This window comes from Cottoperca gobio, chromosome 3 (assembly GCF_900634415.1).
Source record: "Cottoperca gobio chromosome 3, fCotGob3.1, whole genome shotgun sequence".
NCBI lineage: Eukaryota > Metazoa > Chordata > Actinopteri > Perciformes > Bovichtidae > Cottoperca > Cottoperca gobio.
The window spans coordinates 6,285,495-6,310,494 of NC_041357.1; the positions used below are offsets into that span (position 1 = coordinate 6,285,495).

At 40.1% G+C, this 25,000-nt stretch overlaps 2 protein-coding genes across 6 annotated transcripts in view; one reads left to right on the forward strand and one right to left on the reverse strand.

Annotated features, from left to right (window-relative positions):
* The window catches only part of cep89 (centrosomal protein 89), a 66,357-nt gene that overhangs the window by 29,756 nt on the left and 11,601 nt on the right, over nt 1-25,000 (forward strand). Inside the window, exon 17 of one of the 5 annotated variants that reach the window (XM_029428461.1) lies at nt 22,130-22,278. In XM_029428461.1, coding sequence (XP_029284321.1) covers nt 22,130-22,278 — 149 coding nt within the window. Of the gene's footprint in view, nt 1-6,664; nt 6,812-6,836; nt 7,538-7,759; nt 8,720-22,129; nt 22,279-25,000 lie in introns of those variants that run through there. The other 4 variants (XM_029428462.1, XM_029428463.1, XM_029428464.1 and 1 more) reach the window with 4 other exon arrangements.
* LOC115006309 (E3 ubiquitin-protein ligase RNF182) lies at nt 1,757-22,106 on the reverse strand. The gene is made up of 2 exons (XM_029428466.1): nt 21,969-22,106; nt 1,757-5,076 (listed from the first exon to the last, which is right to left on the reverse strand). Exons 1-2 carry the CDS (start codon nt 22,030-22,032, stop codon nt 4,331-4,333), a joined length of 810 nt encoding a protein of 269 aa, XP_029284326.1. The 5' UTR covers nt 22,033-22,106; the 3' UTR covers nt 1,757-4,330.

Below are 25,000 nucleotides of genomic sequence, written 5' to 3' on the forward strand. Positions count from 1 at the left end.
GCTTTCACATTTTATACCAACCAGAAATGCTACAGAATTCCAGAAGTTGCTGTCTTCGTAGTGACCCCCTAAAAACTCTATACTCAACGCCAGCTCTCATTGGATTCTTATCAACCTATAGTGATTGCACAGCCTGTTGCCACCTTATTGAAAAGATGAAGATTGTGTGTGCTATAAAGAGAAGACAGATTGAGACTACATTATTCATGTGTAATTAAAATTCATGCTCCTCCATCTCCTTGAAACACCTGAAAATGTTGAATATTTTAGTGAATGCATGTATAAATATAGCGAGGTTACAGCTTTGCGTGACCCATCCCGCTTGACATCAGTAGGATGACTTTTCTTCCTATTCAAAATTCTCCCCCACCTTTAGTTAGCATTTCTTTTCCTAAACCTTCAATTAACAGTGATTAACCATAATCATAGGATCACATGGATACGTGTTGCTTCTATCGTCAGCGTGTTGTGACCTCTCACCTTTAACATCCTTGAGTTTAGTGTTTTGAAGAAATTAATGTTTCTTCTACCTCATTGGATCAATTGTGTCAGCTACTGTTTAAAGGCACTTTCTGGCTCCTATTTGAAAGCTGAACACAAGGAAGTGAGTTATATTCTCAAGGAATATGTTATCACTGGTCCTTGACAAACTACCCTTCACTACACTACACATTGTGTAATTAGAGAGAAAGAGTCTGATGATCATCATCAAACTGATGACGTGAGGTCTGTGGGTTATCCCAAGGAACCATGACCGTAGTGGTCAGCATTTTTTTTATTTCCCGCACCCAACCGACCCATAGCCAATCTGCACAGCACGACCTGCAAAAATATGCGTTAATCAACCACCCGACCTGACCCGCAAACCGCCAACTTTATGAATTATAGTAGTGCAATAGTCAGGACCAAGGACAGAGACAAGCGGACTTGAGCGCCAAGAGAGAGAAAGTAAGAGAGAGGGGAAGAGAAGGAAGGTGGACCATTGCACACAATGTTTATGTAAGTTATTAATAACTTACTCGAAACACTACTTTGTCACTTTTTGAGCTGCCTTCCCGAACCGATATTTTCTAGTAAGCTCACCAGAACCCGTCGACCTGCGGGCATCTCTCATATTCAGGGTCGTCTTATATTTGGACCTATGTCGTAATTTTCTTTTTATAGATGTAGGAGAGGAGTTTTATTTTGTTATGTAACCTGCTACTCAGCTCAGAAAGATGAAAGCAAGGTCCTGTAGATGTCAGAACGTAGAACCAGCGGGGCAAACGCTCCACTCAACAGCACTCTGTCCTACAGCTCTGCTCACTGAAATCTCTTTCTACTGTCTGACCTGCTGCCGTACTCTGTCATCTCTCACTTATTTGTTTTCTGTTTCTCATTATTTGTCTGACTCTAGCTGATTGTACTGTATAAAGCAGTCTCTGCACTTTATTGCCTTATTATACTATCATGCGGAGTTACCATTATTAATTGTGAAAGAAATTGTTCTTTAGTTGTCTTTGGAGCTATCGCTGTTTTAGTGGCACCTGAAAGTAATCTTGTGCAGCCAGCCAGACCTCCATCTCATCAATCTTGTGACACTTTGGATTATCTTGTTAAAATTGGTAAAGAGAATTTAGAAATCCAATTTCTTCTGTAAAATAACAAAGAAGCCAGAGCCTTCGTGATTTTATTAGTTTGAAGTATAACAACAGCGTCCTGTCTTGAGCCTGATTGTGAAGGCTGTGGTGACAGAATACTATATCAACCTGCGATGACGGGGATGTTGATTGTCGACGTAAAAAAATTGAACTGAATCATCAGGCAGCAGACAGAAGAACACAAGCAACATAGAAAATAATTCTCCATTTATTCCATTGTCTAGTAGCTTATGTGATCAGTAGTGTGGCACTAAGCTGAGCGCTGTCAGTAGATCATAGACCGAAACACAGGAAAACATAGAGGAAGTGGGTACAGAGACGGAAGGGACACAGCGGCAGAAAGAAGTTGACAAAGAAAAGAAAAGAATATATAGAACCCCAACATCAAAGAATGAACAGTACTTACAATATGTAAGGGTTTAGCACATAATGAATATTTTTTCCAAAATGCTACAAATCCATTTTGATGTGAAATATCATTACCTGAAATGTATCTAGAACTTACTATCCCAGGGCCCTCGATTATCAACACTGTAAAGCTAAGGTTCTAAATTGACTGTAAAATGTAGAATACCTGGGAGTACAAGACAGTTGGTAATTGTCAAATGTGTATAACTGCCCCAAGCACCCCCATAAGTGATGTGAATCGATAAAATCCCACACATTCTGAACCACCATGCTCATAAACAGAAAGTACAGATGAAACACTGAATTTATAGTCTATACCTTTCTTTTAAGTAGTGCTGTAAATGTCACTCATTGCAAGTACGACTGCGGCTGTGCAAGATGTCTCACACGACACTTTCGACACACTAAAAGGTATGTTTTGGTCACAGAGCTATAAGGTAAACTACCTTTGGTACACACACGAGAAGCTTAAAGCTTCAGCAGACTTGATCAACATTTTTTTAAATATACGTGTCATGTACTCAGCAAAGCATTTGAGGTTACATTTTTTTTTTATCTAATAGTTTCTAAAACAACACCATAGTTTTATTGTGACCTTCATTCCAGAAGTCCATATGCCAGGATGTAGGGGAGCGTTTGTCTTGCATGCAAAATAAAATGAAGATGCCACATAAATAATGCACACAACCTTGAGCTGTCAAACAACAACAAATCCACATGGCTTTTGTATGGCAGTATGTGCATGTGACTTACAGCATGAAGGTAACAGGAGGACTCCCATAGCCATCAAAACATATCCATTAAGCCAATGCTTTTCGCAACCAGTACCACAAAATACAACAGAGCAGCCTTGCTATGTTCAACCCAACAAGGAACTGAATGGAAAGGCTGTTGCTTAACATTAAAAGAGTATCAAAAAACCTGAGATATGATTCTGGTTTATACCTCACATGCACCAAATCCATTCAATACAACAAATCTGAATGGGGCGTGTGTCTATTTGTGGCAGAGGGAGAGAAGTAGAGGTGCACATACAATCAGCAATACTAACACACGTATGTCCAAAGGCAATGTTGTGACAGTAAAATAATGAACACATAAAAATGATGGCCAATTCATAGTTGATTTGGAATTTGGAGTTGAATTAGTATCAAGTCCTTGTTGAAACGTGCATTGCAAGCAATTTTCTTTTTTTTTACCTGGAACACCTTAATAATAAATACCTTTAATATTCCTTGCATTGTTCAACAACACACAGAAATCAGAAAGTCGCTATTCTTTCAATTGCTAATTCATGACCCGTCTTGTCACATTCCCCTGGAAGAGCAGTGTTTGGACCAGAATATAAAGATGTTGCAACAGACTTATATCAACATGTTCAACAGACAGAAGATGTCAGTGCGCCGATGCTTTTCCTCCATGCATTTCTAGGAGCTGATGTTAAGACCAGTATCATAATTAACATATATTCAACTTTGTGTTACCTGTAGCTTTAACAGAGAGAATAAATATTTGGTAACATGTAGTTCCACCATGAATGCTTGCTTTTAGACATGAAGAACACTAAAAACAAACATTATATAATAATATCTGCAGTATTTGCACATTTGTGTTTAGAGTTGCCTTTGATTTTAACTGGTGGCCAAAATTGCCTCTAACATTGACTCCCTTTCAATCCCTTTTTGTTATTGAGAAATCACAATTATCCTGTCATACTTAAATGCAATTGTTAATTAACTTTAGAACATCCAAAGTAAACCAAGGAAATAATCTAAGACTTTAAATATTAATCCCACGTTTCACGCAAAAGTTATTGCATGCAAGAATCTTGTTGATACACAGTGTTGATAAATGAGGGACCAGGACCGTCGTTATGTAAGCCAAAAGTTAAAGGTCTGCTTTAAGATGTTATGCTAGACTACGTCATACACACAGCACAGAACAAATAAAGGTTACAGAAATACATCACAGAATTCTAAGGTATAGGCGCTGCTCCAACTAACTCATCTTGCCAGGCGCTCTGTTCCTGTTGGCCAAACTGGTTTCTGAGTTGCTGTCGGCCTAACAAAAGCACGGAGCAATGCTAAAGGCAGTCTTCGGTCTCTTAACTGGCCCATTATTTGCATGAACATAATTGACTGGTAGGCTTGTAAAGTCTGTTTAGGAGAGGGCATCATCTTTAACTTTAGGCCTCCTATCCATTCACAAAACACATCAAATACCTGTTTATCGCATCTGACTTTCTCCCATCCTACGTCCACCAGTTCTCGGGTAGCATCCTATCAGCCCCTGGAGGAGCAGTCACACATGCCCTGGCACAGACACTGGCAGAACCCATAGACCAGGCAAACTGTCAGGCTTGATGGCACCAAGCTAACACATACAATGCCCAGGGTCACTCTCTGGATCACCAACAAGTAGATTCCTAGAGGCAGTGAGCCAAAGTACAAGAAACCCAGCAGCCAGACCAGGATGCGTGGGACATGATTACAGAACTTGGACAGGGCGTCCTGATCAGCTGGCCCATTTGAGCCCATTGATACGGAGTCCAGGCTCTGCTCAGCATAGACGTCAGAGCTGCCATTTCGACTTGGGGAGTGTTGCGAGTCCCTCTGCACTTCCATTATCGTGATGACCAGGCAGTTGGAGGAGTCGTGAGACGGGCTGGAGGAGGAGAAACTCGTTGGAGTCAGAACCACCTCTTTGTTGTTGTCGGAGCTCCATGATTTGTCCCGCATTGCCAAGTGTGACATGATGATAGCATCATCAGGGAGGGCTGACACCTCGTACTCTGTAATCTCGGTTTGGTGTCGGCAAAAGGGGCATGAGATGAAGCCTGTGCCGTCAGCAATGTCCAGGATCTTAACAAGGCAGCGGGCACAGACCCGGTGCAGGCAGTCCAGGATCTTAGGCTTGCGGTTGTGGGCATTGTAGCGTTGGTAACAGATTTTACACTCTAATTCCTCTGGTGGAGGACAGTCCTTCTCCTCTAACTCAGCCTGAGGACAGCTCATCTTCAAGTCATATTCTGAGAAAAGTGAGAAAAATATAGAGGCAGGGACACATTGAGAAAGAGAGTTAGCAGGAGTGTGGCATGTATACAGATCAGCATTACTAGAGACTTTGACTTGAATGTTGAATGGAAACAAGCTGTTGTTTGTGACTAGTGTATCTCCCAGCAGGGTCTCTGCCTTCTTCTGTAGCTGCTTCTATTCTCTGAACCTGCTAGTGATGAATGATTTATGGTTTGGGAGTTGGATCAAGATGTTATCCCAGCAGCTTTTGTGACATAGCAAAGCCAGGAATGCTATTGATCTTTGGGGAGAAGTGGTAGGGACATCTGCACCGTCAACATTTTTCAAGTTAGCATGCATTTGTGCCTGTTAATTCAGGTCAATTCAGGTCAAAAGCAGGAAATAAAATCGTTATTACAAAACTGAAAATTGTTGATGGAAAAATATGCAACTTAAAAAACATCATTGGCCATTCATTTTCCCAAGATGTGATCCCAAACAATTTAATTTATGTTTAAAGATATTTGCAAATACTTGAAGGGTCTTCATTGTCACACGGTCAAGATACATTTTACAAAGTAAAAACAGTAAAATAGAATAATATAGGCACCATTATTGATCATATATCATATTTCCATCCCCAAAAATGATCATATAACTTCTAAATTGCTTTTGAGGGTAAATTGAATTCCATCTAGAAGAGATGTGTATACCTGTGTTCCTCATTCATTATGACCATGTGTCTAAATGCATATTGGATATATAAACTTTGGAAATATGTAGTTTCAATAATTCAACTTCATATCTTTTTTGTCATTCTTGTTAAGTGACTAATAATTCAGGGCAGTGTGTTCAGTGGTGAAATTAACAAGGTGGTGTGGAGGTAACATCGTAGTAGATGGTGGTGTTATGGTGCAGTCGCTAATGATACGGGAATGCTAAGTGTTGATGTTGTTTTAGATGTTTGCATGGTGATATGGTAATACTATGTTGATAAGATGGTAATGTACCAGTACAATGGTAGAATATTGATGCAGTAGTACTTTACTAGCTCCATGTTGTTGGTTCAGTGGTGGCTTGGACTGATGATTAAAGATAAAGCTTATGACTTTTATATTGTAATACCAACTCTAAAAAGAAAACGCTACCTTGGTATGTGATTACTGATATTGAGCAGTAACACAGTTGTTTGTTCTAGCTAGAAAATATACCATCACATACTGTAGGTATAACACACTAGTAAAGCTTACAAGCCTCATAGACTTGCTTTTACAAGTAGCCTAATTCTGCCCTTTTACACCCTGATGAGAAAGCCATCTGAACTTAAAATGTAACTTGGCAAGAGCTCCTGAAAGCGACTCAATGGGCATTATTCTACAACAACACAATCAGCCATCGTTGTAATACTAAGCATAAAGCACAGAAGTTGTCACTTTATTCTCCCAGGTCATTGAGTTGGCAAAACCAACATACAACAATTAGAGAATAAAAAGATACAATAGAAACCAATAACCAATTTAATTCTGCAAACATTCTGTCGTGATATAGTGACCAGATCAATTTCCACCACTGTCACATTTTTGTTTTGCTTTTATTACAAAGTATATCTGAGCCATGCTGTGTTCTCGGATAACTCACTACCAGAGACGAGGACTGGAACTCTATTCTTCAGTAAAGCAAAACAACCACGCTCTGTATTTCTTAGAATGTCCATGAGGGCTGTGAAATATGTGTGATCACAATAAGGGACACAATGCTGGTCCATAATTTTCAGATCACTATTACATATTCCCAAGTCCCAGGAATCAGAGACACTTTCCCCTCCAGTCACTGACTTCAGACATGGCCATGTGGCAATGGTGCTTCTGTAAGTGTACTGGTGTAATGTGTAAAGACGTATCTCAACAGCAATGTGCTGTCCTATATACTGTATTGAATGACATATATTGTTTAACTTGTATTGGTCATCTAATTAACTGAGTTACAAATATGACTTTCTTTGTATAAGAACAATCTCAACTCTCAAAGTAGAACTTGAACGATCTTGTTCATCAAGGATTATGTAGACCGTCATGTTATCACCAACTATTTTGAAACTTCTTATTTCCATTTATCATATGCTATTTTTGTTTTATATGTAAAATTATGTTTATATTTCCGGTCTATTAAAATTGAATGAGGTAGGAAAAGATACAATGTCATGATTGAAATTGATGGATTTTTATTTGATATAAAAATCTAATTAAATATGATACTTTTTATCAAATACCTCCATAACGATATCGTGATGATACTGTAGAGTTGATTGGTGCTTTCAAAACATATTAACACCATGAGTTTTTTTATAGTCATCAGTAATGTGGATAAATGACTAAGTGGGTACAGGCAAATAATAGAACAGCTAGAACAGTCTGCTAAGTTCAGAAAATAACATCACTTTACTGTAATGCAGCCTTTTAAACCACGAAAAGACAACAGTTATGCCATATTACAATATTATGATATCCAAAAGCTAAGGCGATATCTATTCTCATATCACAATATTAACATAATATCCATATGTATATAAATCCATAGTATTCCATCCTGCTCCTAAAACTAGGATGGGTTAAATAGTCTAAATATCACTGTGTGTGCTGTGTACATGTGTGTGACCATTAAAAGAACATTTGAAATTCTCATTTCCATTTCCACAAGTCAGCGCTTCTCTTGCATGCCTCAGCCGTGCAGCTTACACGTCTCATTGAGGTCAACGCGGCAACTGTGACCTTCCTGCAGTAACATGGAATAAGATTGTTCTGCCTTGTTATAAAAGCGACCGACATTGTGTCCATTGAGGGGCCACCTGGAACAAGTGCTGACCCCATAGTGGCACAGATTGGGCCTCCACAGAAAACAGCTACATTACCTCTCGTTCTCCTAGTGATGGTCATCGTGGACACATTTGCTTTCCTAGTGTGGTGCTAGAGCCTGCCACAAGGGCAGTGATGGAAGGTCTTCATGGTATCAGAACTCTGTGGTGATGGGCTTGTGCTATCTGTCGTGTATGCCCTTAGGTCCAGATTTATTTTGTTAAATTATGTATGATTCAAAAAAGGTTTAAAAGGTTTAGAATTGTTTTTGTAAAACCTAAAAGATCACTAAGTGCTTCCATGAACTGCAGTTGCAGTTACCTCAGTCTTGTTGTTACTTCTTACTTTACCTCTTTATTTGGTCATTAAAAAGTCCCCCTCCCGTCAGGAAGATGCTATATAAAGAAAAGCCAGTCATTCATTCATTCATGACCATGAAATATAGATTGAATAGGTGGATGTTCCTCTGACAATCGCCCAGCAGGCCTCTCTGTGACTTGCTGACTGTTAAATATTTCAGCCAGCAGTCTGTTGCGTTAAAAAGCCTTCAGAAACATGTCAGAAACATGTCAGGAAGAAAAAGCTCCTGCTGCATCAATCCCAGGGGCACGTCCACCTAGACAAATACATGTTGTAAAGGGCACTGGGATTGTGCAAGAGAAATTCCAGCTGCAACATTAACTTGAACATAAAGATTACAATTGAAAAAAAGGCGACCGTGTGGAGTTTACATTGTAGACAAACATTTAACCTTTTAACCAGGAGGATTTGTGTATTGTTAAGGCATAAAAATGTATTTCTTATCTCATAAAACATATTTTTGTAATGTCTTGAAACATCAATATTGTTTGAGTCAGCTTATTTTCTTCTTTCTATGCTCTTTTAATGCAAACTGTCAATATGCAGTACCGCTTTCCAGTTGCCAGAAATGTGAATTGAAGTTTCCAGTATATCCAAACATCTGTTTATCCATTTCACACCTCCAGTTAAACTGTATACAAACCAATCAAATGTGTGCATGTCACACTCCCAGTCATTTGTTGTACACCAGGTGTCAGCTATTCATCAGTTAATATTTTAAAAAGCCAATAAAAAAACAGGACTGTCAACGGTGAAGTGGAGACAGGAAACAACGGCAGAGGGAGGGGCAGGACATGAGACAAAGGTCCTCAGTGATGTTGCAATTATGTAACCACTTGGCTGTAGAGCCTTTAAATATATTTTAAACACTTCCAAAAAAAACGTCATGAACTCTGTTGTTTGAGTTGATGATTTATTGGCGAGTGTGCCATTGGGAGGTTCATGGTCAGCGAGGGGGAACATCACTATTAACTATTAACTATTAACAAAGCTATTAACCACTACAGGCTAATTCATCACTATGCAACCCTTTGCAGATCAGATGGATGTTGTCATCTGGGACAACAATGGTTTCCACTGGGCTGCTCTGGTTCAACAACCTACCATGATTTTCCATTCTTTATCTGCTGCCAGATTCTCCATTTCTCAACCTTGAAATTGTTTTCAGTTTGGTGTTGAAAGGTATATGAACACAATCAGTAGCCTACCCATGAGGAATCACTCTCATGGCAGAAGAGAAATCCTAAATCAGAGTAGTGTAGCCCGTAGGAAACAAAAGACTGTAGTAAAACACATGCATAGCATTTGTGGTGTTGCTCATAGTTCTCTGAAGGGATATTTTGAGTTTGGCTTCACTGCCTGCCACCATGTTGTTCATCACAGAAAGCAAGAATATAATTGTCATTAAATGGAATGCAGCTGATAACCCATAGAGTGGTTAACTAACAAATCAATCTACGTCTACTAGTCACAGCAGTGCTGGAAATTCCACATGGAGAGTGAAGAACACAACCTTCTGGTGTTGTATTTGGAAACTGTACCACTAGGCCATGACGACCACCCATATATGTGTTCATTACATATGTGTAGATATATATGTGTATATATATATAAATATATGTGTGTGTATATATAAGTTTTGTACAAGTTTTACCTCAACTGGAGTCTAGTAACTATTTAAGTTGGTGGCGAGGAGACTTAGCCTAGTGTCTGACAGACGAGTTAACTAACTGGCTAGTTGACTGATTTATTGACAGCTTGACTGATTAGTTGGTCTCCAAGGTAAATATGTTGAATTTGAAAGGTGAAACATTGATTTGGCCTTAACAGTTGTGTAGCTTCACCATGGAAGAGGAATAACACAGGGGAGTAGGTGGACCGAAGCTGACATTTGACATGTAGTAACTGATTGGAGGAGATTTAAGGGAGCCTTGATGCTTGAATGGATGAAATTGTGTTCTTGCTCTCCATAGTAATTTTATTTCCAGTTGCACCTTACTGTAGCACACGTCTGGGTTATTCTATTGTTCTCCGGAAACACTGGAGAGATAATGGAATTTTCAGGTGGCAGGTTAAGCTGGGCTGTGTAAAGATTAGGGAGACTACTTTTTAATCAGAAAATGTGGTTTGAAGTGTCCTTGAGCAAGACACAGAGGTCCACCTTCACTAGTCTAGAAACAGGTGTTATTTAGGCACACTACACCGGAAGCTTGCCTGCTATCTAAGTTGTTCATTGCAGTTAATCACTAATGTGAACCTTTGACCTGTAAGCATTTGTTAAGCATGTTGTTTTTTACAGTACAATGGGGTTATTGAAATAACATCGCAATTTGATTTATTCTTACATGACAACAAAGAAACACAAGCACAATTCCATAACATGACACACATTTAGCCTGTGTGAATTGAACAAAACAAGAAATAAAGTAAGTCTGAATTAATGGAGCCTCTCCATTTATTGTGAGATGTCATATAGACATACAGTACCAGTCAAAAGTGTATATGTCAACATATAACATAATCAAGCTATGAAGGCCATGAAAAATATCGTAAACATCCACGAGAGGACCTTATTGCTCTTCTTTAGACGAGACGTCATTTAAGCTAAAGACTGCTGAACATGCATACCTGTCCTACCCTCTTCAGATGGCTTGAGAGTGCAATTCGGTTACAGTCTGAAAGCAGCTGTGGAAAATAGATATGTGTACTAGATACTGAAGGATACACCTCCCATGTCACTGCATTATCTGGTGCACAGTGAATGAACAGTCTGTAGCCTACATTGCAGTGCAACTACCTTGGGATTCATCAGTTGTGTCACTGCCACCTAGCAGACATCCAGCAGATGCTCAAATGAGCATTGTCTGTTTCCTCATTAAATCAGATGATAATTTCCCACATGAAGTTAGAACCCAAGACGAACGACAGCATCAAAACGACATATGTTTAGATCAGGCAACAAAGCCCTCTAGTGGCCATATTAACCCTTGCTCGGATCACACCCATCTTCGAACTCTGCCTTTATTTTGATCTTAACTTCACATTTGTAAAGTTTAGTGAGTCGTGATTGCATCTTGCACAGTTGTGAAGCTATCACGTTGACAAAATGTGTCCACACACAGACAAACAGGATAAAGCAAGAAGTCTGCCTCGGGGGGAGATCAGGATGGATGGGTGTGTCAACAAGGCATCAGGCTTTAATAGGGGAGACCGCTGTCAGTTTCCCGTTTCATACTGTTTTCTGTTAACCTCGTTCCCTTTACCCATGACCAAGGTCCTCTAACCTCCTCTAAGTAGTCATTTTAACCCAAACCTCGATATTTCCCTAACAGAAGTACTTATTTATAACCAATTCTTGATCCCTCCCTGAACCTAACCGAGTCATTCATGTGCCTAAACCTTATTTATAGCTTTGTCGCATCATAAAATGGATTTATTAGTCCACAGTGATTTGTAACGGTTTCAAAAGGCACTGACAAATTATGTTTTCCTGGCGATAGGGGCGTCAGATGATAAAATATGTCATTCTCAAGGGCAGTAACTTATAACGCATTTTGTCATTCAATTTGTAAGATTTGTTGGTTAGAACATTATGTACCTCTGAGCTCTCATAGGAGGTCAAACAAGGATAATGTTCCCATGGGGAAGAAAAAAAAGTATCACTTTGAATTATTCTACAAACCACTATCTGTAAAAAGTCGATACTTTTTCTAAAAGCAAAAAGTGCTTTGATCAACATGCTTTGTTGCATATTGGAAAATACTTTGATCACCAAGATGAAAGCAAAGTCTAAGCTGTGTTATCACAGCTACAGAAGTCTGCACAACACTGAGCTCCAGACTCTTGGATCTGCACCTTTACCGCCAGAATTACACGACAGTCAATATTCCCCATAGATCTTGGAAAGTGAAGCTAGATGAAACACTGTGTTAACCTGCATTTAAACCATATGACAAGGGGAACATGATAGATGTGCTCTCTTCTTCAAAATACCATTTATTTAGCTTTTAGCTTGTCATTACTGCTTGGTAGCTTGGTGGGTTTAGATTTAGACTTTGTCCGATTCCACTGATAAAGTTATAGTATTTTGGGGAATTTTTTCCTTACATGTGTCAATCAGAAAACGTTAAAACTCTCCATGGGACTTACAGCAAAACAATGGGGAATATACCACCGACAACATTTTGATTGACAGACTTACAGTAGGCATCCCACAACACATATAGAATGTCACAAAGAAGCCCCTAATGCACCCCACGGTTCTTAAACTCTTAGCTGGCTGGCTGGCTGGCTGCCTGTGTGTGTGTGTGTGTGTGTGTGTGTGTGTGTGTGTGTGTGTGTGTGTGTGTGTGTGTGTGTGTGTGTGTGTGTGTGTGTGTGTGTGTGTGTGTGTGTGTGTGTGTGTGTGTGTGTGTGTGTGTGTGTGTGTGTGTGTGTGTGTGTGTGTGTGTGTGTGTGTGTGTGTGGTGGTGTGTGTGTGTGTGTGTGTGTGTGTGTGTGTGTGTGTGTGTGTGTATATTTGACTGCATGTACATCGAGGAAGCCATTTAGATACAGTAGACAACAGTAGAAGACACAGTCATTTTTAATGTCTAGATCATCAATATTACAAGCAACCATGAAATTTTAAAAACATAGTGCTCTGATCATTTAAAATCTTAAAGTCTCAGTGAGCTAGGATGGAAGTTCAAGAACTTGACAAAAGTGGATTTGGTTGTTTGATCTATCAGCAACTTAAGTTGTAATTTTACTTCTGCAAAGATAGATGTAAACTTAAATCATGATGAAAACATTCAGTTATAATATGAATATATTCATATTTATTTTATAATATTTGGCTCATATTTATAATAATCTCTATCTGTTACAAAGATGTGTGGACCTTAATGAATGCATCTGACACTAACAATATTCTGTCAGGACTACAGTTGTCAAAGTGTATTTCATCATAAGCAGCAATTGCTGTATGTCTGAGGATGTGGCTCAGATCTAGAATCTCCCTGCCATATAAAGGCACGCACGAGAGTCAGAGCAGAACCTGCTGCAACAACCGAGGTGCTATAATGTTGAGAGCTAACAGGATATGGAAAAAGTGATTGAACAAAACACAAGGTAATTGACAGGTAAATGAAGAATTAAGTGAATAAAAGGGGTAAGGTAGTTACATTCTGTTTAATGATGTAAGGAAGCGGCACAATGTGTTAATAGAGAATTTAAAAAGGTTGAGTAGCCGGCTCCTCACTGTCACAGGCATACTTAAATAAGATGGAATGATGCTTCTGTGTCAGTCCTGCAGGCCACCATAGTAGTGAATTCAGAAGACTGACGCAACATTAGATGAATCTGTAGTACAAAATGTGATACAGCAACAATGGGAAAATTAGCTCTGGAAACTGATTTGGTTGCTGGATCACAAAATACAACTTGCTGTGCAATCATATATACCTGAAGTAATCATTTAATTTACTCTGACAGAGAGCAGCGATCACTGTGATCCGGCTTTGCTGGATCATTAGGATGATCATTGTGCATTGTTCCATTGCTTCTGACCAATCACCTTTCTTGTGGCCTACAGAACCCACAGAAATAGCCTCTGTGACACTGTCCCAAGAGCAATAATGAGAGCTGAGAGTTTGTCAGTGTGCACAGTAGCCAACAAACTGATCCAGCCACTGTTGACAGTGTGGCCGTTTAGAACAAGCGTCATTAGATGTTGTAAATTACTTGAATGTCATGTGGTGGTTGACCGAGAACTGTTGTTTCAGAGCAAGGAGGTCTTAATCTAACTTAGCTGTTGTGTGGTGTCATGTTCTCCTTGTGTTCATGCAGGTTCGCTTTGGGAGCACCAGTTTTTACTCCATACAAAGGCACAGTATGTCATTTCTGCCTCTCAATCAAAACAATATCAAAAGATGGACTTTGATGACGTCATGAAGTAGTGTGGGCTCATGGGAGTTGTTGTCTTTCATTGTTGAACAACCACCATTGTCTTTCTGACGTTACTCAGGGAGACAAAGCTAAATCGTCTTCCGCGGATAGCCGACGGGTTCCAGTTGCATTTCGGCCAGTGCAAGCCCAGTCAAATGTGATTGGTCAGCACTCCACGGACTAGGTGTGTGTTTGTGTGTGTGTGTGTGTGTGTGTGTGTGTGTGAATGGGAGATATCTGTGTTTATGTGCAGTTTTCATTGAGTTATCCTTTATTCCACAACCTCCACAAACCTCCTCACACCTGTAGACTTCCCCATACCACAAGAGTGTCACTCCTAGATTTCTAACTAGAAGTACATGACAGCAGAGACCTGTGAGAGGTGGCAACACAGACCCTCTTTGACATTGAATTCTATGTTCACACCACTAGCTCAGAAGGATAAATCAAATCAAATCAAATGTATTTATATAGCCCAATATCACAAATTACACATTTGTCTCAGTGTGCTTTACAGACTGTACAGGATACGACACCCTCTGTCCTTAGACCCTCACATCGCACAAGGAAAAACTTCCTAATGGCATAATTCCTAACCTTTACTGAGCCAAGAAAGGTTAGCTGACTTACAGTAAACGCTTACTCTGCATCACAGTCGGGAAGTTTTACATATTCACATCTTGGAGCTGCCCAGATATTCACTACTGTTTAGCCACTGTTAGATGCCTAGTACATGTTTTCTATCCTTCAATGGTTAACCATTGGGAGCCAACAAGTACAACCACAGTGTTTTTCTGTTGGCCTCTGGGAGCAAAGATTACAGTCTTGCATAGTCTACCACTGGAAGCTGTCCGGTAAAGAACCAGTACAGTAGGAAACATTCAGTATCTTGCTTCTTCCTTCAGCTACAACTTTCAGTGCATGCCTGCAGCAGGTGAGTTAGTTTCATCCATTCAATTCCTCTACTCTTTTCTTTTGTTTCACTTTGCTCCCTTCCAATGTATCCCCTCTTATTAGATGCTGTAAGATTAGGTGTAGAGTAGGGTGTCATGTAGTTGAAGTCTGCCTGCCCCATGGAACTGCCTCATTACCTAATGACAACCTATTTCAGCAGAGAAGGTCAGTCAGTTTGCACATGCAATTATGCTTTATAGCTGAGAGAATGGAGCTATTGCTGCAGGGAATTTAAACATTTGGATTTGTGAATTAATGAATGAATGAATTGGATGAAAGGTTATGCATGCTGTTGATAGTGAGGTTGTGAGGTGTTAATTAGAATAATGGCAGGTTGGCAGATAAATGGAGAGTCAGGAGTATATACAGTAGTAGCCTTTAACACAAGCTAAAGATTTACTCTGTATTCAGACAGTTAACTGCAGTTGCTGGCTGCAGCACAAACTGTATTTTAGCGCAGGGCAGGACATGTCAGTGCTGATACATGGCTGGCTTTAAACAGGTGGTAGGACCCAAAGGATCAAATGGCTTTTCATATGGACCAACAAAAGAACCAGGTGACTGGTCAATTTAGAAAATAAGCAGAGTGAAGCTTGAGAGCAAGTTCAAGCAGAACATTTAAGTGTACTGCTAGTCACTGCAACATACAGTATATCAAACGCTAACCCTAACCCCAGGGGAGAGTTATTATTGTCAGATCTCAGTCTGTAACCATATACATAACTTATATCCACACACATATCCATTAAAAAAATGTAAAAATGTACTTCAAACGTTAATGCTCATATGTAAAGTGAAGCATAATAAATGGAAAGCTAATGCAAAATATAGCACAATTGTGACTCTTAATGTTTTTGACTGACAGACCTCAGTCCCTGCTGTGTGTGTGTGTGTGTGTGTGTGTGTGTGTGTGTGTGTGTGTGTGTGTGTGTGTGTGTGTGTGTGTGTGCGTGCGCTGAATTGTTCTTATTGAAACTTGTTTGGAGAAAGAAGTGTTATGACAAGAAATAATGAAAAACATCTGTAATACAACTACAACCCCCCCCCCCGATCAAAAATACTTGTCTGCTCTGAATTTTTAGTATTTTTTGTTGTTACTGTGTGGAGAAGGTCAGCCAGCCTCTTGGCTACAGCTAGGAGGGGGGATATATTGGTTTGGCGTTGCTCAGCTCAGCTTGTTGTAAGGGCTAAATGTCATCGCTTCAGCTGGGCTGATGCCGTCGCTGTGCTGCCTCCCTGGGGGGGGTTGATGCAGATTCAAGCTTTGGAGACATTTTGCTTTCTAGGTTATAGTTCTCCAACAGAAAATAACAATTCCATTCATTACTGAGCACAACTGGGAATGTGCATGCTGGTTTGGGAGAGAGTTCGGGTCAAGGCTAAGGTACTGGCCAGGCCAAGTACCCATTATATGATAGGACTAGATCCAGACAAGTTTCAGATAAATATTTACAATCCACTTGTCACCAGGGCCCTTCAACCACGCTGCTGAAACCAACACTGTTGAGTGCATCTTGAACATGTCTGGCAAAGATGTTTGATTTTGTGAGCTACTCGATGTCTTTGACTTCTCTTACTGTGCACTGTAACTATCCTCTGTAGCAGACCTTGGCATTGTACGGCCCACGGGCCACATCCGGCCCGCGTGAGGACAATCATAAATTATAACATATATGAAAAAGTATATATATATTTTTTAACAGCACCCTTTTCAAAATAAAAGCAACACCATTGTATTGCGTGCATGGTGTAAATAACTTTCTAACTGTGTTGCTATTATTTTGAAAAGGGTGCTGTTTTTCTTTATCTACGTTTGCGCGCCGCACGCGTGAACAGCTACAAGTGATGCGGACCGGCGAGCCCTCAAAATGTCCGCTCACACCAAAATAAGAAAGATTGATACAGAATGCCGCGTTTTCAAGAAGACATGGACTGCTAAGTATTTATTTATAGAAGTCAAAGGTAAAGCGTGTGCTTAGTTTGTGGTGCGCAGGTCGCTGTGTTCAAGGATTACAATTTGAGTCGCCGTTCAAGAACTTGTCTGATGAAGAGCGGGAAAAGGAGTCGCGTGCTTTGCTAGCTGCAAAACCAACAAGGACTTTTTACAAAACATTGCACATCCAGAGATGCAGCTGTCAACACAAGTTATGTCTAATCCCACAAAATCACTAGAATAAGTTTATCAAGGAGTGTTTGGTGGATTCTGCAGCACTCATATGTCCGGAGAAAAAGGAGGCATTTGAGAAGCCATGCAGTCAATGAGAGGGACAAACAGGGAGGGATGTGTTCACGGAGGTAAATACATGTGTGGACAAGTTGGGACTGAAATGGGACAAGCTGGCAGGCGTGACGGATGGTTGTCCAAATCTGACGGAGAACAATGTTGGACTTTAGAAGAGAATGCAGTATGAAGTGACAGAAATGAACCCTGAACAGAAACTGGGTATTGTTGCATTGTGTTATACATCAGGAAGTGTTGTGCAAGTCAGTTCTACAAATTACCCATGTTGTTGATGTTGTAACTAAAATAGTTAACTTCATCAGGGCAAGAGCATTGAATCAGACAGTTTGTTGCACTTTTGGAGGAAAATGAAGCTGAACATCGAGACAGGCTACCTCACAGCTGTCAGGTGGCTCAGCCTGGACAAAGAGTGTCTGAGAGAAGAGAGTCAAGACTTCTGTGTGAAGAAAGGAAAAGACGTCCCACAGCTTTCAGATGCAGACTGGATGGCAGACCTTGGTTTTGCTGTAGATGTGACTGCACTAATGAATTAACTAAATGTCAAACTGCAATGCAAGGGCCTTTTTGTGCATGAAATGTACAGCGCACTGATGATCAGCTGTCAGCTGTCCTGCGCATATCCACCTCAGACATTCAACCAGATTTCAGTGCTCTTGTTCAAGCCCAAGACAGACTGGATTGAAGTGAAGTGAACTGAAAAACATCAAAAGCACTTATTGCTTTTTGTATAAAGTTGATTCATTGCTTATCTTTACATACTGTAAAACACCTTTTCAGTATTGGTTTGTGAAGATTAACATGTTAAAAATGAAATACTGATGTAATGATTGTTTTTACTGTTTATTACTTCTCTAGGAGTATTTTCCTATTTGACCCACTCCACAATTTCATATATTTATTGGAAGAGAATATATTTATTTTTTTAATTACCAGTAGCAGCTAATCAACATATATAATGTACTGCTTTTTACAATGGGAGAAAATTAATATTGAGCAGAATTAAGTTCAATTTATTGTTGATTCGGCCCTCCAACACAGCTCGGGTTTCTCATGTGGCCCCTTGTAAAAATGAATTGCCCACCCCTGTACTAACTGCATGCAGCAGTTACAAGCAGCTGCGACAGGCTGCTCTGTTTCCACTAAGTTTTGTATAGAATAGACCACAAATTGCAAGCGGTCAATATGCAGACAGACAATATACAAACTGGGAGTCAAGCAGTCAATCATAGTGTCACAAGGAATGTGTCTGACTGATTAAGTATCTGACCTGGATTTTACTTACTGACATTTACCAAACACTGTGGTGTGTGTGTGTGTGTGTGTATGTGTGTGTGTGTGTGTGTGTGTGTGTGTGTGTGTGTAGGCGTGTATTGCTCATGTTGTGGGGACATAAATCTTTACAAAGTCACATTGTGGGGACTCGTCTTCCTTTTGGGGACAAAATGCAAGTCCCCATAATGTATATCATTACATTTTAGGTTTAGGTTAACCTTTTTTTTTGTACAGGCTTCACCTTCTAAATTACAGTACAGGAAATAAAGGCCTGCCCACCTGCAAAGGTGACACACTCGCCTCTCTTCTACCACTGACCACTTCTCCACAAATAATGTCTAGGAGGTTAATAGGTGGCAGAATATGTCATCAGCTACCACCCTGCCGTGGGCTGACGTACTTAGCAGTCAGCAACAATGACAGGCTATTTTCTGTCATTGTTGCTGCCCTAGGTCACAGGCAAAGATGGGGAGCTTATCTTGGTCCTTACATATAAAATCTCTGACTCTGATTTCTCAGTGTTTGAGAAAGCTAGAAAGTAATTAATCAAACCACAGCCAACAATAATTTTACCAGACATTTTACGATGTTTTGACAAAGCTGCCATTATTTCTAAAAAATGAGCAAAATAACCAATATAACTAGAATTTATAAGGTTTGTCATTTGATGGTACAATAATCTGTTAGCATTTTTAACAGTGTCAACGTATCAACTGTCAAATAATGTGTAGTCTACAGAGCAGGTGGGCAATTAATTTTTACAAGGGGCCACATGAGAAACCCGAGCTGTGTTGGAGGGCCGAATCAACAATAAATTGAACTTAATTCTGCTCAATATTAATTTTCTCCCATTGTAAAAAGCAGTACATTATATATGTTGATTAGCTGCTACTGGTAATCAAAAGAATAAGGATATTCTCTTCCAATAAATATATGAAATTGTGGAGTGGGTCAAATAGGAAAATACTCCTAGAGAAGTAATAAACAGTAAAAACAATCATTACATCAGTATTTCATTTTTAACATGTTAATATTCACAAACCAATACTGAAAAGGTTTTTTACAGTATGTAAAGATAAGCAATGAATCAACTTTATACAAAAAGCAATAAGTGCTTTTGATGTTTTTCAGTTCACTTCACTTCAATCCAGTCTGTCTTGGACTTGAACAAGAGCACTGAGTGTCACTTCATACTGCATTCTCTTCTAAAGTCCAACATTGTTCCCCGTCAGATTTGGACAACCATCCGTCACGCCTGCCAGCTTGTCCCATTTCAGTCCCAACTTGTCCACACATGCTATTTACCTCCGTGAACACATCCCTCCCTGTTGTCCCTCTCATTGACTGCATGGCTTCTCAAATGCCTCCTTTTTCTCCGGACATATGAGTGCTGCAGAATCCACCAACACTCCTTGATAAACTTATTCTAGTGATTTTGTGGGATTAGACATAACTTGTGTTGACAGCTGCATCTCTGGATGTGCAATGTTTTGTAAAAAGTCCTTGTTGGTTTTGCAGCTAGCAAAGCACCGACTCCTTTTCCCGCTCTTCATCAGACAAGTTCTTGAACGGCGACTCAAATTGTAATCCTTGAACACAACGACCTGCGCACCACAAACTAAGCACACTTTACCTTTGACTTCTATAAATAAATACTTAGCAGTCCATGTCTTCTTGAAAACGCAGCATTCTGCATCAATCTTTCTTATTTTGGTGTGAGCGGACATTTTGAGGGCTCGCCGGTCAGCATCACTTGTAGCTGTTCACGCGCGCGGCGCGCAAACGTAGATAAAGAAAAACAGCACCCTTTTCAAAATAATAGCAACACAGTTAGAAAGTTATTTACACCATGCACGCAATACAATGGTGTTACTTTTATTTTGAAAAGGGTGCTGTTAAAAAAATTATATATACTTTTTCATATGTTATAATTTACTATTGTCCTCACGCGGGCCGGACAGGGCCGGCCAAAGGGCCCGCGGGCCATACAATGCCAATGTGGCCAAAACTGTAAGCCACACACAAGTGCATATAATTAAACCACAACCACAGACTGAATCATAGGAAGTGTGGAATATTATTGCTTTAAAGTCATTAAGGAGGTGCATAACAAGTAGTTCACAGCAGCACCTAAATGTATTAGTCATTTGGATAAGAAAAGTAATTTCTCAACTATTCGTTTCAGCTACCTGATGCCCTACTGTACGTGATCCCTCGGCTTAACGTTGTACTCTCCCCACAGCACTCAGTTATTACAATGACCAATTTGCCATAATTAATTTTTAATTAATTGCCATAAGTTTTGTAGGGAGAACCATTAATGTCTCATTGGTTGTGATTTGTTGGCTAAGGAAAAAAACATTTGACATCTGTAGGCGTATTTCTGATTTATAAAGAGAAGCCATGTTTTCAGTGCTTTGTGGTTGCTCCCTGTTGCTTTCTGTGTACAAAGGCAGGAACAGTTGGGGGTCAAATGTGCTTTGTGTGCACACATGTTTAGATAATTACAACTCACCTTGTCTGGTATCATAATTACTAGATAGAAAGAAGGGATAGGATGGCCTGAGAAGCACAGCCTTATAGATAAATCAGTATCAAATCATCATCTATCACCAGTATTACAACACAAGACACTTTGCATAACTGCTCCAGTTCAAAATGTCTCAGAATTAAATCCAGACATGGCCGCTTCTTGATAATCCATAATTGTTTAGAGTGAAAGGGTCAAAACAACTTTGCAGTTTATCAAGCAGAACGTGATAAACTCCTATGCGGGAACACACACACACACACACACACACACACACACACACACACACACACACACACACACACACACACAGAGGGCAAGCACACACAGTGTCTGTCCTTATACAGACCTTGTTTTTTCTCATTACCAAAACTCAGCAACACGCAGTGTCCACCCTCTCTGTTTCTTCTTGTGCATCTTTATTTTCCTCTTGCTTTCTTCCAGTGATTTTTTTCATTTATTCTTTCTTTACTTTATTGCCATAACTGTTATTCTGCATAAACTGAGGCAAACTAGTCCATATAACAATAAACATGTATGTCACTTGTATGAGTGTGGTTCTGCAGTAGTTCTGAACTGTCCTCAGCTCAACCGCTGCTGATCTGCTGATACAACCACCTAAATATCGCTCTGAAACAGAACTATTATTTCCTAAAAACACACATCCAAACAAAAAAACACCAAATGCAGTAGAAGTACAGATGCAACCGCACCAGCCTCTCCTTAGCAGAGCTGCAGGTTAGTGTGTGTGTGTGTTCTGTTCCTCACCTTGTCCCAATATGTGTGACTCCCCCTCCTCCACTCCAGTTGTCTCTGCAGCACTGTCCTTCATGTAAATCCGCCTCCTTCATAGCAACACTCCACATCTCATTCCTCTGTGTGTGTGTGTGTGTGTGTGTGTGTGTGTGTGTGTGCGTGTGTATTTGCAGGTGTACCGGAGGCAGGCATCAACCAGACTCGCAGTGTTGGAGGAGGCAGCAGAGGGGAGGACAGCTTCTTACCAGAGGGAGATCCTTCACCTGCAGAAGCTGCTAAGAGAAAGACAGGACGCTGAGGAGAGACTGCTGCAGTCCAAACGGTAGGAGGGGAGCGAGGGGAGAGAGAGAGAGAGAGAGAGAGAGAGAGAGAGAGAGAGAGAGAGAGAGAGAGAGAGAGAGAGAGAGAGAGAGAGAGAGAGAGAGAGAGAGAGAGAGAGAGAGAGAGAGAGAGGTTGGAGGAGAAACGGTAGGAAGCAGGCAGGCGGAAAAAGGGAGGAGGATAGGGATAGAATGTGTGAATGAAAGGAGGAGGAGAAAGAGAGATGAGATGTGTGTGTGTGTGTGTGTCGCCGGAGGGAGGGCAGAGACAGCAAGAGGCAGCAGTAAAGTGTGCATGCAGACAGAGCTGGTCACATCAACAAAACAATTGCTGACAAGAAACAGATAGAGATGTCTAGACAAACAGATCGGTTTCAGCCTTTCTGTAAATCGTCTGGCTTTTTCTTCCATTGTGTCCCTCAAAAAAAGTTGAGCAAATTATCGTCTGATTTTAGCTTATCATAGATTTATAAATCACATGGACAGTCCGGTAGAGAAATGCAATAATTTCTTCGATTTAATTCAGAAACGTTTTTACATAGTTTTTCCACCAGAGAGCACTGACTCAAATGCCTTGCTCAATGCATCCTGCACATGCTTTGGTTTCAAGCCTTTAGTAACAAAATTGAAAGTTGCTATTACCAATATATTTGTATTAACAATGTATCAAATAGCTCTATGTGTCTGCTGGATGTGTAAATAAGAATAATATGTCAATATATTCTTTACAGCTTGTTGCACTGCCTCCAAGTGGCCAAAGTTGTTAGCTGTTAGATGTCAGCTACCGTATAGCAGCACTGTCCCGCTTGGCTAAATAACGGAGTTATAAGCTAACGGATCGGAGGATGCATTGACTTACATTATGATGTGTTCAAGCTCTATTCAGTAAAAATGAGTATACGGTCAATTATAACGTTACCATGAGCTGTTAAAAGGTTGTTTTTGGTGAGAAATGTGAATACAAACACAGTCGTTAGAAGGAGATGTTGAATCCTGGTATTGCACTAGTACCATTGGTCTTTTTAGTGTTACTTTTATTGCTATTATTGCTACAATGTAGAGGAGCCAAAACCAAAGAATTTCACTCAAGGTGTAACAATAAAGGAATCTTGAATCTTGAAACCTGAAGCCAAGGAAGAATCTAATTCATTTTGGAGTGGATCCGAATCACAGGGTAGATACACACATTATGTTTTTATTTATAGAAAGCTCTCCAAGTGCCCTTGTACTTTATGTGATGTGTTCAGTTAAGTAACGAATCTCGACAGATTTATCATTATACTTCTTTTTGTTTTACTCAGATATCCTTATCTAGATCAGCCTTGACGTATATTAGCAATTTAACTTTACACAACACAGTGCCACCCACAACATGACAACATATCAACAAGTATGAGTAACCAAGACAGCAACAACACAACCTGGTAACGCAGAAATAACATATTACAACACATCACCTTTCTAAAGCGAGACATCAACTCCTTTGTTACTCTGCGTCTAATCGCCACAGTTTTTATGTTTATGTTGTGCGGTGCAATTTCTACTCTCATCACTGTAGACCACGGACACAGCAGATCAGACAGCTCCATTCTAAATTTCTCAATCAACACTAAATCAGGTAACCCCCTCAGAGCCGACTATTTCTACCAATACTAATCCCCTATTCTCACTCAGAGATGATGGATTGCTGGGGGCGGAACCACCGTATCTGATTCTCAACAGGATTTGCATTAAGTAGTATGTGAAGCATTTCATTTAAGAGCTACAGAGAAAGGCCTACTGCTGGACTAACATGGTAGGCTGGTGGGCAATCATTGGTTTAGGTAAATGCACAAAGAAGTACATTTCTATCTATTATGAATTGTATTTATGGATACTGTGTGTGTGTGTATACAGTATATATATATATTGATTCTTTTGAAATACTTGATGCCAGTATGTCAGAAGTTAAGAAGAAAAGAGCAATCTTACAAATGAAGGCTGCTTGTAAATGATAATCCTCGGCCATTGCATTAAGCTAATTGAATTGTCTTGGTGAGGGAAAATATCTGAAATGTTGTTATAGGAAAGGGTTTTATGATATTCTTACTGCTACAGTGTGACAGACTTGAAAAACTTGACCTGAAGCAATCTACCACTTCCCCATTATTCCCCCGTTGGTATGTCTGTTTTTAGCTCAGTCACTGGCCTGCTGCCTGCTGCTATCAAATGAAAGCTAGCTAATCAGATTGTTAGAGGATCCTGTCCTGCTCTGCCCGAGGGCATCGTAATGACAATTCACGCACACAACCACACACATCACTCACGCCACTTGCACCGGCTTTACGACACCACAGACCGCTGCACGGCTGGCCTTGTGAAACTGGATTCACTCCCAGATTTACCAAACATGCACCCCACCCTGGCACTGTGAATCATTGGGACGCATGTGGGTGAAGCCCTGACTGACCTCTAAATAATTAACCTGAAGATCTAGTTTTATTACAAAGAGCCAGCTCAGAATGCTGTCATTGGAAACTGTTTGGAAAAAGGCTGGCACTTGTGAAACAGGTTACTGGATGAACCATCTGCTGCATCTGCAGCCACAACACACTAGTGCACCAGACACAGCAACAATTTCAAACTATCGGTGTAGCTGGTGTTGAGTTTCTGTTCTATACTTGTGTATTTGAGAAACAAGGTGTCCCTTGTTCTTAGCTGGAGCATTAGGAGTTTGGCCAAGTA

Bases quoted from the DNA above. Each gene is read 5' to 3' on its own strand.
- LOC115006309 (XM_029428466.1), bottom strand. From the start codon at position 22,032: ATGAAGGACAGTGCTGCAGAGACAACTGGAGTGGAGGAGGGGGAGTCA. The intron at 5,077-21,968 runs GTGAGGAACAGA...CACTTTTCTCAG, and splicing joins GTCACACATATTGGGACAAG to AATATGACTTGAAGATGAGC.